Below are 12,313 nucleotides of genomic sequence, written 5' to 3'. Positions count from 1 at the left end.
TATTTATAATAAAATAAATAAAAAACGCTTTTCCATTTCTCTAAAAAATATAAGTTAATAAAGAAAAATCACATCTTTGATATTCATTTATTCATTAGAATAATAAACTCTATGTCAAAAATATATAGTTTTAGTAAACAATGCAAAAATTTGTGAAAGTTTCTTAAGATAATTTGAGCAGGCAAATAGGATGATCTGCCAATGGATTTTTAAAAAATCCTTAAAATAACATAATTTTATATTATGCACTTGAAATAAGAGACTGCTGATTTTTCTTATTTTTACTATAAATTGTCTTATTCCATTAACAAAGTGTCTCACTTAGCTTCTTAATTCAATTAAAAAATGCACTTTTTTAGAAATATTGACTTACTCAGATTTTTTTTTTTTTTTTTTTGCTGTGGTAGCTTTGCCAGCACAATTATTGGTGGCTGTTATTTTTTAGTACAAACAATGTTTTATCAAGACAGGGTTCTACTTCTGGGACATTTATTCAATTTGTAAGAGGCCCCCTTCAGAATCCTGGGGGATCTCTCACATCATGTTGTTTCCATTTCGACGCCACAGACTCTCCTTAAGATTTAGTTCTTGGGGCGAGATCACATGGGTAGACTGGATAACTGATTTTAGATCTCATTTGACCATCTACTTGTTTGTTGACAATATATTTTAGATCATTGTCCAACTTAAAAAGCCTACCTTTGTAGTTTCTGAAAAGCCTAAAAGCTGGCTCCCTAACCAGCTTTTAAGAGCCTAGAGAAACAGGCCCACAGAATCAGGTTCACCTCTATTCCTAATAGGCAGCATAGTGTGTATATCCACATATGGTTTTAGCTTCAGTCCTTGTGTTTGGTGAGCTCACGTTGACACTGTTGTGTTAGTAGGACAGAGATGTTGATCAACTTTAAAAAAAAGTATAGTTTTTTCATAGGATATAAACTGCTACAGGGTGGCAGAGATTTACTTTGCAGCAGGACAGTGACCCTTTACATGCAGCCAGCTCTACAAGATAATGGTTTCAATCAAAGCATATATGATGTTAGAATGGCTAAGTTAAAATCCAGATCTAATTCAAATGAAAAAGATGTGCTAAGGATTAAAAACTTAGGTTTTAAAGAACAGGAATCATCCCACATCTGTATGTACAACAGATAAACATGGCAGATATTAATCCAGTGATATTAATCCTCCTGTCCCAGGTATGGTTTCAGAACCGCAGAGCCAAATGGAGGAAGAGGGAGAAATGCTGGGGCCGCAGCACGGTGATGGCTGAGTATGGACTGTACGGAGCCATGGTGAGGCATTCCATCCCTCTGCCTGAATCCATCCTCAAGTCCGCCAAGGATGGCATCATGGAGTCATGTGCTCCCTGGCTGCTGGGTAAGACCTGGATCATAAAGTTTGTGAAACCCTCATCCTCATTCTTTTGCACCTTTAAAACCCTCATTTAGACATGAGGAACAGAGTTTTTTTCCTCTTTGAGGCACATTTCATGCACATGTTTGTTGTCATTGTGCCAGCATGAACCTAAATCCAACAGACAAGTAATTAATTGCTGTAACTATATTCTAAACCAGAACTATTTTTGCTTGCTATTTTCAGTCCAAGATGGCTTACCAGTGAGCAGAAGTTATTCTAAATCTGAATACCCGCAACTCTTTACAGGGATGCACAAAAAGTCCATAGAGGGAGCAGCTCCCCCGTCAACAGGAAAGTGTGATGCTCCGCAGCAGCCGAATGCTCCGAGGCCAGAGGACGTTGAAGTGGAGGAGAAGAGGTCGGAGGGAAAGCCTGTCATTTCTAAAGAGGAACTGAGAGAGAACAGCATTGCTGCTCTAAGGGCCAAGGCTCAGGAGCACAGCGCCAAAGTGCTGGGGACAGTTTCTCATGACAGACCGCTGGAGGGCAAACAGGAGTTCCAGGGGCCTGAAGAGAAGGCCAGTAATCCAACTAGTCCAGAAGAGGAGCAGAGAAGTCCCTAGAACTAATTCAGAGTCTAGACTGTCATTGTGAAATGAGACTGCTGTGGATTAGCTACATTTAGTTTAAATCTGGATTAACTGACTCGGATTTCTGTCCTTCACTGACTTCCTCTAACTGGGCCTCATCTGGACTTCTATTAACTTGTGAAAGGAACTTGTTGGTTGCTACCAAGAAGATGCAAATGCACTTTTTTCTGATGTGTTTTCAGACGTTCTCCAGTTTCTTCTTTAAATATTAGAGGACCTGACAGAGTAGCAGCAATAGACGATATTGTAAATATACCTTAAAAACAGTCAGATGAGTAAAAGCTAGATGTAACAGTGCATTTATTGCAATGAGTATAATTTAATTTGTGTCTCTTTCTGACTGTGCTTAAACAACTATTAAATTGAAGCATTTTAGAGGAACCATCCCATCAGCAGTAAGAGAAAATTGTTGTTCTATATCATGCTGTATATATAAGGATATATAAATCTTTAAAATGTCTTTCATGTAGTCTTTAAATGTCAGTGTTTTTTATTTCATTATGTATAAGTCAAAAGTTAAAACATAAAATAGAGACGACTTTATTAAATCTGTTTCCCATGCCTGTGTAACTCCTCATTGCCATGAATTCATGATAGATGTAGTGTAGATTTTTGTTGCTTGATGCCCTGCTGGCTGCAGTCATTAGGAGATGGTCTGAGATGCATGCTTACGTTAACCCTCTGTAATCTGTGGCAGTTGAAAGCCCTCGGTTTCAGATTAAATGAGGGGAGCAGCACTTTTGGGAGATGGGAAATAGAATAAACGCCTCAAAGCAGGGTCAACATCTGCCTGAATTCAAATGACTTTTAAATGCTGAAGCACAATCTGTTAATCCTACTTTCACAATACTTAACAAAAACAAGTTTATCTATTGAAAGTCTTCACTTTCTTCTGGGTGTTGCTAATGTGTTGAAGAGGGTATTTTAGGAAGACGGAAAATTCTTTACTCTTTGACCTTTACTCTTCTGATCAAGCTAACAGGGCTTCACAATGACAACACCAACAATTGAGCTGCTTTGCATTCACCTCATCTCAGTCTTTTTTTTAACCTCACCCTATCAGCTCCTATCGTCTTATATCAGTTATTCTCATTTCATCTCATCTCATCTCATATTATCACGTTATATCCTTGCATGACTCCATCTCACACCATCTAGGTTGTTTATCTCGCCTGAACTGAATCAACCCACTCCTACTCACATGGTAATGTCTAATCTCATCTATTCCTGTTTGATTTCTTTTCAGCTTATCCAAGTACATTGAAAATAAGTTCACATCAACTTTCCTTTTTATTGCAGCTTATCTCGTCTCGTTTCATTTAATCTCATTAAGAGTACCGGTATGTTCATCTTAAAGCATTACATGTCTGCTCTAAAGACAGGAAAGTAAAAAAAAATGGTTTTATGCTCAAAGTTTTGAGAAAAGGGTAGAAAGATTTCAGAAAGATGTTCTAAACATAAAAAAACAACAACAAAAAAAAACAATCTGAAGTAGGCTAAACGGTCTTGAACATTAGCACAGCATGTCTGTATAGGGAAGTTAGAGAACAGATGGGAAACCAAGTCATTGACATCATTACTCTAGAAAGGGACTCTAAGCTGTGGGACCCCCACAAACCACTGTTAAAGCCATTATCATCAGATAGAAAAAGCATGGAAGAGTGGTAAACTTGGCAGTGGTCAGCCTGTCAATTAATCCAAGAGCAGATTCATGACTCATTCTGGACGCTATAAAATAACCCAGAAGAACAGAGCAAAAAGAAAAATAATACAAAAGGCTATGCCACATCTTAATATAAGTATTCTAGTCCAAGGCTGCACTTGGATTCAACTAAGTTGCTGTAAATCACCTTAAACAAGACTATCATACTCAATAATAATCCACTTTGGCAAATTGAGACAATTAAGGAAATATGAGGGGTTCAGGTTTTCTCTACTGTAAACACCTGATGGGAGGCATTGCCTCAACACAACACAACTCATACACTGCAAAAACAATCAGAAATAAGTAAGCATTTCTTAAATTAAGTGCATTTACCCTTAATTTGAGTAGGTAAATAAGATGATTTGCAATGGAATGAGTATCTTAACTCTTAAAATAAGATAATTAGATAATATGTACTTGGAATAAGACATTACAATTGTTTTTTTCTTATTTCAAAGTGGCAAAGTGTCTCACTTACCCCCTTAATTCAAAGAAAAATTTACTTATTTTAAGAAAAAAACGTTTAAGGTTTTAAATTCAGGACTATGTTTGTTTGGAAATATTTTTTCCTTTGCCTGATTTGAACCCTTCTTATTTGTTAACTAAGTCTTATTTTGTCTGATATTACATTCCTTATATGTATGGAAAAAAGAAAGAAACAAAGAGAAATATTTAACCGTGAAACCTCTTTTTGTTGGAGCACTGTAGACATTTTTTCATAATTTCATTGAATGACATTTATAAGACGTTACGGTTGACAAAAAAACAACAACAAACAAACAAAAAAACAAAAAAAACTACCACAGGTGGATGTTATGGCAAAAAACCTATATGGAGAGTTTTTTTCTAATTGGAGTTGAAACAATTTAATTTTGATATCCATCTAAGCCAAAAGTCTTCAACGTTTTCCAGGCCAAGGACCCAAAACTGATGGCGCGATGGAGCGGGGACCCCCTAATTATATATATTGTATGAAATTGTGTTATATGTCAAACTTTTCCTATAGTCACTCTATTACATATGGAGCAATGTAACAAGTATTTCTGATTCTGATTCCTGGTTGATGGGAAAGGTGTTGTGAATGAAACTGTGCCCAGTTTGAAAGAGCTCCTGTGATGCATTCAAGACAAAGACATCTTCTGTCTCCATTTATCGGTTTACTACAGTGTGTTGAATTCATGTTAATGTGGATTTAAAAACATTTCAATTAGTGGAAAAAAATTGCAGGGGGAACTATTAAAAAAAAAATAAAAAATGACCCCCATGCAGTACCTCCATGGACCCCCTAGGGGTCGCGAACCCCCTCTTGAAGACCTACGATCTAAGCCCATTAAAACTCTCAGAAAAATATGCACAACAAAATCCTGTACAAACCTATGACAATAATTTTGGCATGTTCATAAAACTCTTCCAATGTGAAAAGAAAAACATTTAAAACATGGACCAATGCTATTATCTTTAGACTGTAATGTACATCTAAATTCTGTTGTACCCTTGAAAAACAATGAAAAATAAAGACTTCTGATTCTTATTAAATATCGGAAATGTTTTTAAAAGTCATATCCCTGTTATTGAATAAAATATTGCCATTATACATATTTAATCTCTGCCCACCCCTAAAAATAAGGCATACAAAATTTCTCCCTGAGGGAGATAGGAAAACAATCTCTCAGTGGGGCCAATAGATATGCAGAGCAAGGATTATACTTCTAAAAGTGCAAAAGAGCTGTTTAATCCTCTGGAAGTGGAGTTGAATATTAGATCAGATTTGCAGAAGATCAGGCTGTTTCTATTGAAAATGATGAGGAACTGACAATATCCCTCATGATAGGCTGTTTGTGGCTTCAAGACCATCATAAAATTATTTTTAATCTATGCAAAGAGACTGAGGAGCTTTAGGAAAAGATTTTGTCTAATGCATATTTTGAGAGATATCACTACCTTGATAAATAAAATCTATGCAGATAATATTGCAAAGTATTTTAGCTCCAATCTTATGCTGATTTGGAGTTAGGCAAAGGCACATTTTGTGGAAATGTAGTTTTGTTCTGCCCCCTGCTGGAAAATTCTATAGCTACAACTAAGGCCTTTTCCCTGCACTACTTGATATTTTTTTCTTAGTTTAGATAACCCAAAAGCTTCAGAGATAAGAGTTTATTTTTAATTTTATGATAAACTACCAAACTCCTGCCTTAGTGGCAAAAACTAGAAGCTAAACTAAGTACTGTTGAACTAAGATTGATAATGTTTTGCAAATTATAGGAACGGATACCTGACATGATTTTCAAGCATAAAGCCTGAGTCAAAGGGTGGCTCTACATTTGTAACAGCATTTTAGTCATAGAACTAATTGACCCCAAATCTGCTTATTCTTTACGTTTTTTCAGATGTAATATTGACTTTTTTTCTTTAATTAATTCAACTCAGTCTTTAAAGCATAGTACATCCTTGCTTTTCATGAGTTTTAACACTCACACACACGCACTAATACTCTATCCCATTCCATTAATTCGCTCTCAGTGTTATTTCCCTTGTTATTTTTATGTTTATTAAAATGATCCTCTTTTTCTTTGAATAAAGAAAACATACATACATGATGATCACACACAAGAACAAAACACATGCAAAGGGAAATGGTTCAAGCAGCAAAAACAACTGAAAGTTAAGAAAAGCTGCAATCAAGCAGTGCTCCAAACCTCTGGGTGTCAATAGTCATCAGCTCAATGTGACCAGATTTATAACAAAGGTATAAACGGGATGCTCAGAGAAAATAGGGTCGATCAGAATAGTGCAAATTAGTCAGGACACTTTTAAAAATTGATTTTACGTATTATTTAAAAACAAGCCTTATATTCAAAGAACTTTACGTTCTATTGAAAAAGCACACATACAATCTTCACCCCACCCACGAAAAAATTTTCTGCAAAATCAAAGTTTACTTTTCAAACGATGCAATTTCCTTCCAGGATTCAAATTCAATTCAGTTTATTTATATCGGGCCAGTTCATCATTTATAATTCATCATCTCAAGGAAATTTACAATTCAACCAGATCCTTCAGTAAAATTGATTGAAAGTTTTCTATCTAAGGAAAAGTTGAATGCATCGACTAATTGACTGAAAGACACCAATAATTATTGTAACAACAGTGGAGAGGAAAACTCCCTTTTAACAGGAAGAGATCTCCAGCAGAACCAGGCTCAGTGTGAGCGGCCATCTGCTGAGGCCGACTGGGGTTCAAGGAGACAGAGGCGGACATACAGAGAGAAGCAGAGATATAAAAGGCAACTGTCAACCAGCTCCACAGGCGACCCCGTCCAGGAAACACTCAGCCAGGCAGAAGAGCTTTGAGCCAGCTCCCATGTCAGAAGATGAAGAGAGCACATCCAGTTAGTAACAAACAGGACTACACTGAAAAACAGGCCAAGCTCCAACATCTATGAACAAAGGTGTTGATGGCAGCAGCACAGCTGATGTTTCTCTCTGGGATGGTGTCACAGCCAAACAGGACACTTTTTTGTTTGCAGATTACACAATAACAACTATAAAAAAAAAACAACAAAAAACATTAATAAGAACCATTTGAACATTGTTGAGATAATGATACATGATGTTGAATAATAAAAAAACAAACATTTAATCTGTTTCTATTTTGATATTACACTTCCTACAGGCTGTCTTGTAAAAAATTCTACACAATAATTTCATACTCAAAAACTCAGAACACACAAAAACCATATATATATATATGGATATATATGGTACAGTATATCGTATTATGCCTCTAACTGAGGCAAGTGATATATGGTGCAACACATACAAGATGAACTCTGACTCTCACTGTGCAACAGTTTTTTTTTTTTACACATTCCCTGAAAGCATCCCTCTTCTTCTTAGATGTCTGCTCACAATTTAAAAATGTAATCCCCATAACCGCAACAATTTCCAGCAAAATCAAACTTTACTTACCAAATATTATGAATCCTTCTCAGAACCCTATTATATTTGCAAGTGACTTATGCACACCATCAAACAAAAAACCAAAACATTTATAAGAACCATTTGAACAGGAGTGAGCCCAGTGTAAAAACAGTGTGAATAAAAATGACAAATTATAACATATCTTTTTCTCTTGCTCGTTATATTTGCTGAAAAAGAAAAAAACAGAACACACAAAAACAGCATATCTTATAAACTGTTCAATATATGTTACCTCTCCAAAAACTTACATCAAGCTATTTAAAAATTTTGTATGATACGTAACAGCAAAAAAACAAAAAACAAACAAATTATTTTTTGTCCTTCCATGCATTACAATGTTGGCCTCCATTGTCATGATCCTGCCCTTTGTTGCCTTTTTCGTTCTGATTAAGTTTCTTTTTAAATTTTCAATCACATTTTTATAATTCATGCTAATTGGTTTCTTTATCATTTTGTGTCCTTGCAGTTGTTTTCTAGTTATATGTAAGAAGTGTTGTGTTTCATGCGTCACTCTCTGTCGCCCCCTTGTGCCAGTGTCTTTTCCCTAGCTTCTAGTTGCTTCTATCCACACCTGCTACCTATAAGCTAATTACCCTACTCTTTGTTCTGTCTCCCATATATCATCTTCATTGCTTCTATCCTCGTGTGTTTTCCCCCTGGCATTTCCTGGTTTTCATTTCTTGTTTTTGATTCCTGGATTTTTGTTTCTGTTGCCATCTTCCAAATAAGTCTGAGAGAGTTCTTCTCTGCATTTGGGTCCTCAACCAACTTCTACCCTACCCTGATATCCATTGAATTAAATCTGAAATCCTCACCTGTGGCCTGTTTTGGTTTTGGCTCCAGCTCCGACTCCTAAGTGTTCAACCACAAATTACTCGTGTGCAAAGTTGGACAAAGTCCATTAAGAATTTTAAATGGTGGTGCCTTCCTTGTGAAAACAGGACATCCTCCTCTGAAAAATGTTGCTGAATGCATGAGAAATGTGTGTTTTTGTGACAAAAGTGTGTTTTAGAACCACTGTACATCAAGAGAGGAAACCAGGAATTGTTTTTATAGTTCAGCAGAAGCTCTTGTAGGGGTTGGTGGATGAGTTACATGTTATGCCACCAGTTTTTGTGTGTCAACCACTGAAAACATCTGTAAGCCAAAGCAGTATTGCTTATTTAGCATACAGAACTCATGATGTTTTTACCTGCAGAGTAGGAGCCATAAGGTTAGCCACAATATAAGCACAGCTCCCCTAATTGAGTTTAACAAAAGCATTATTTTTTCAGATGTCTGTATTTGACTCATGCAAATGTGAACATATATTTTTGGAGAAGTTTTAAAGGAGAACATCAGCTGTTTCGCTACACTTGTGTAACCCTGTTTTTTTGTACTTCCTTTGTAGGAGGCTTTATTACCAATTTAAACGATCATCATCCACATTTGAGTTTTCTAGTCTCATTTTTGTTTCTTCAGAATGTTTTTCATTACTTTCCTGTTTTTTTTTTACCTGTAAATTTGAATGAATTCATATATGTACCTGGTATTTACACCCCTTGGCCACCATAATGAATAAGTTCACATACATAATTGTGTCATTATGTGCAGGAGAACAGTTGCTGTTAACTTTAATGACTGTAATACAAAAATGTTATTCCCTCAAATTTCAGACTGGCTTTGACTCCTTTATGTCTCACTCCTCACTCTTCATAAACTCAACCACATGATGGCAGTGTTGTTGCTTTTTTGCCCTTAAACCTTGAAAACAAAAGCCTTGAGAATGTGGTGTATATGTGAAAGACAATGAGGTCTGGTAATCTATGAGGAAAATTATTATGAAAATAATTTTTCTGTTGGACATTGATCAAATCAGGAGAGGACCTGATCCGACTTTGATCCATAACTGTTATCTTTTGTCATTTACCTTCTGCTTTTCATGATGATGCTGTTGATCAGACAGAATACAATCCCTTGTATAAATCAGTTAAGCTCAATTAAGAGCTTTTGATGGCAGTAATCTGTTTCTTTAACATTACTTTTTCTAGGGCTGCAAAAAAAAAAAAAACAATTCTCCATGTGCTAGAAAATGATGTGTTAGTCTTGGTTAAGTTTTGATTTAGACAAATTATACTCAGACAAAACATTGATTCCTGAGGGTGAAGAGAGTTTATTTGCTCAACCGTCGACCTGCTGGCATTTTAAAAGGTTTGCAGTTGATTAGTCCTAAAAGTAAATATCTGAAAATCTGCAACATTTAGATAAATATTGGACCTTAAAGAACATTTGACAAAAATAAATGATCTTGTTCTACTTTTTGTCTCACATAAATATTTAAGCTCCTTAAACAAATTCTACCATCAGGCAGTTATTTTCACCAATTTCACACTCAAAGAACAACGGCTATATCAGGGCTTTATATTAAATTGTAATAATCCCTTATTATTAAATCTTGAACTTTAATTAAGCATGCTTTCTGGAGATTGATTTTTGTAAATCAGTTGCACTTGCTGACAGCTATCAGTCTGAAGAGGGTAAAACAACTAAATTCCACAGCATTAGGACTCACAAAGGGATCTGCAAAAGGAGAAAAGATGAAACGGTGGTGAACCTTCTCAGCTGTGGTCAGCTGACTCTCCTCTCCTCGTTTAGGAGGTCACAGAAGAGCGAAAAGCTACATCTAAAGAGCTGCAGACCTCACTTGTCTCTGTTAGATTTTATGATTCAACAGTAAGAAAGAAACTGGGCAAGAATGGCATCACTGAGAGAGCTCTCCATGATGCCAAACCTCAACTTTACTAAAAAACAGGCAGCTGATCCTCTAGACTGTTGTGAAAACATCATGTGGCCAGAGGGGAAATGCTCTATGTCTCATTATCTGTTGTAAAACTATATAAGTCATTCTACCAACCGTAAACATAGGGGTGTTTTGCTAAATAATCCGAATTACTTTTGCACTAATTGATTTGGCTGTTCAGCAGGGAATTTAAAAAATAAGATGTCTGATTAAGGTTATACTGCAGGACATTAATCCAAAGCACCCCACCCCTAAATAAATGTCCAATAAAGGTTTTGCAGTGTCCTACCCCTGGATTTAAATCCAATTAAAATGATGTGGTCCTCAAATCCTTTTTTGTAGTTACAAATTCAGAACATTATTGTGCAGAAATTAGGGGATACATCCTTCTAGAGTGATATCAGACTAATCACAATCATTTTTATTTATTTTTTTGTACAATTGAAAACTATTTTTTACTGATTCAGGGTATTTTTGTTTAAGGATGAGTTATTTGATGGTTAGAAACATAGAAATGTAAGAGAAAAGGAAAGAACAGAAAACAATCGGTATTGTTTTCAGTACTGAAGGCATGTGCTCAATGAAGTGGCATGATGGGAGCTCTGAAGCTAATCTATTTCAGACTTGCCCTTATCATTCCAGTCTGGTTGTAATGCATCAGTTATCTCTTGAAGTTGTACCTGACAACATGTCCCAGAAAGATTTATGAGGTGTGGCACCACAGCAGCAGCTGTCCACTCCAGCAGGCCATCTGTGGGCATGTATGCCTGCTTCAACTATGTCTGTTGCTATTACACAAGCCATAACTACTTTCTGTTTTAGGTGCTGCAATTAAAAACCATCACATATTGCTAGGTCTAATCGAACCAGTGCATTAAAGAAGTCTGCTGCTGGCACAAGACTATGTTTGAAACATCGCTGGGAGCCCAGATAAGCAGTTTGTTCTTATCAAGAGAAGTGAAATATGAACAGAGAGAGAGTGCTCCCTTGTTGCTGAAGAGTGATAAGTGAAGCCTGAAGATGAAGCTGGGAGGAGAGTGCATCTGGGCAAAAACCTGGTCCCACAGAAGAGTGAGTCACATTGCTATGGCCACATACTATATATCTGTGAAATGGTTCAAAGATGAGCTTAACTGTGCGGTGAAAGAGTGGAAGACTAAAAAGAGGGATAAAAAAGGTGGGATAACATAAACTGATGCTGGTATTTGTGGGGAATGTCTTCATTTCTGAAAAATGCTTCAGGAATCCTGGAGGAAATATGACTTTAAACTATTGAAAACAAGCACGGATAAAAGAGGCTTTAAGATCATTTCTCACAACTCTGGGCTGCAAAGCTGTGTTAAGGCACTAAATATCAGTGTTTTTATTTAATCAGTGATACGATGCCTTCCAGAAGTTTTCATACTTGTTGATGTTTTTTGACATTTTATCCCATTAAAACCACAAACCTCAGGGTTTTTTATTTCAATTTTATTTGATATAACAACACAAAGTGCTCCCGTATTTATAACCCGGAAGAATAGAGAAAATATGTTTTAAAAATTTAATTCTTATAGGATTATCTGTTTTGCTCTATCTTTACTCCTGCTCTGTTTAGCTTCCCAATTCCTGTTGAAGAAAAGATGACCCTGAATGTAAACTTTTAGTCCACTGACAGTAAAAAAAAAAAAAAAAATCCACTTAGGTTAACATTTTCCAAATTAAAAATCTTGCGTTTTAAAGTAGAATTTATCTAAACACATGTTTCAGATTCAGGGTTCATTTTAGCACTATCAGGTATTTTGATATGCATCTCATAAAGAAGCAGACGCCATTAACATTCTTTTTTCTAGCTTCATTT

At 36.0% G+C, this 12,313-nt stretch overlaps 1 protein-coding gene across 1 annotated transcript in view; it reads left to right on the top strand.

Moving 5' to 3' along the window:
• LOC107097088 (visual system homeobox 2-like) overlaps positions 1 to 3,083 on the top strand; it is an 11,427-nt gene extending 8,344 nt beyond the window's left edge. The window contains exons 5-6 of the mRNA XM_015394086.1: positions 1,200 to 1,380; positions 1,666 to 3,083. Coding sequence (XP_015249572.1) covers positions 1,200 to 1,380; positions 1,666 to 1,982 — 498 coding nt within the window. The 3' untranslated portion in view covers positions 1,983 to 3,083. The remainder of the gene's footprint in view (positions 1 to 1,199; positions 1,381 to 1,665) is intronic.
• The last annotated feature ends 9,230 nt before the right edge of the window (positions 3,084 to 12,313 follow it).

Source organism: Cyprinodon variegatus, unplaced genomic scaffold (assembly GCF_000732505.1).
Source record: "Cyprinodon variegatus isolate N-32 unplaced genomic scaffold, C_variegatus-1.0 Scaffold671, whole genome shotgun sequence".
NCBI lineage: Eukaryota > Metazoa > Chordata > Actinopteri > Cyprinodontiformes > Cyprinodontidae > Cyprinodon > Cyprinodon variegatus.
Note: the sequence above shows the minus strand (reverse complement) of the source record. Positions and strands in the feature narration are given on the sequence as shown.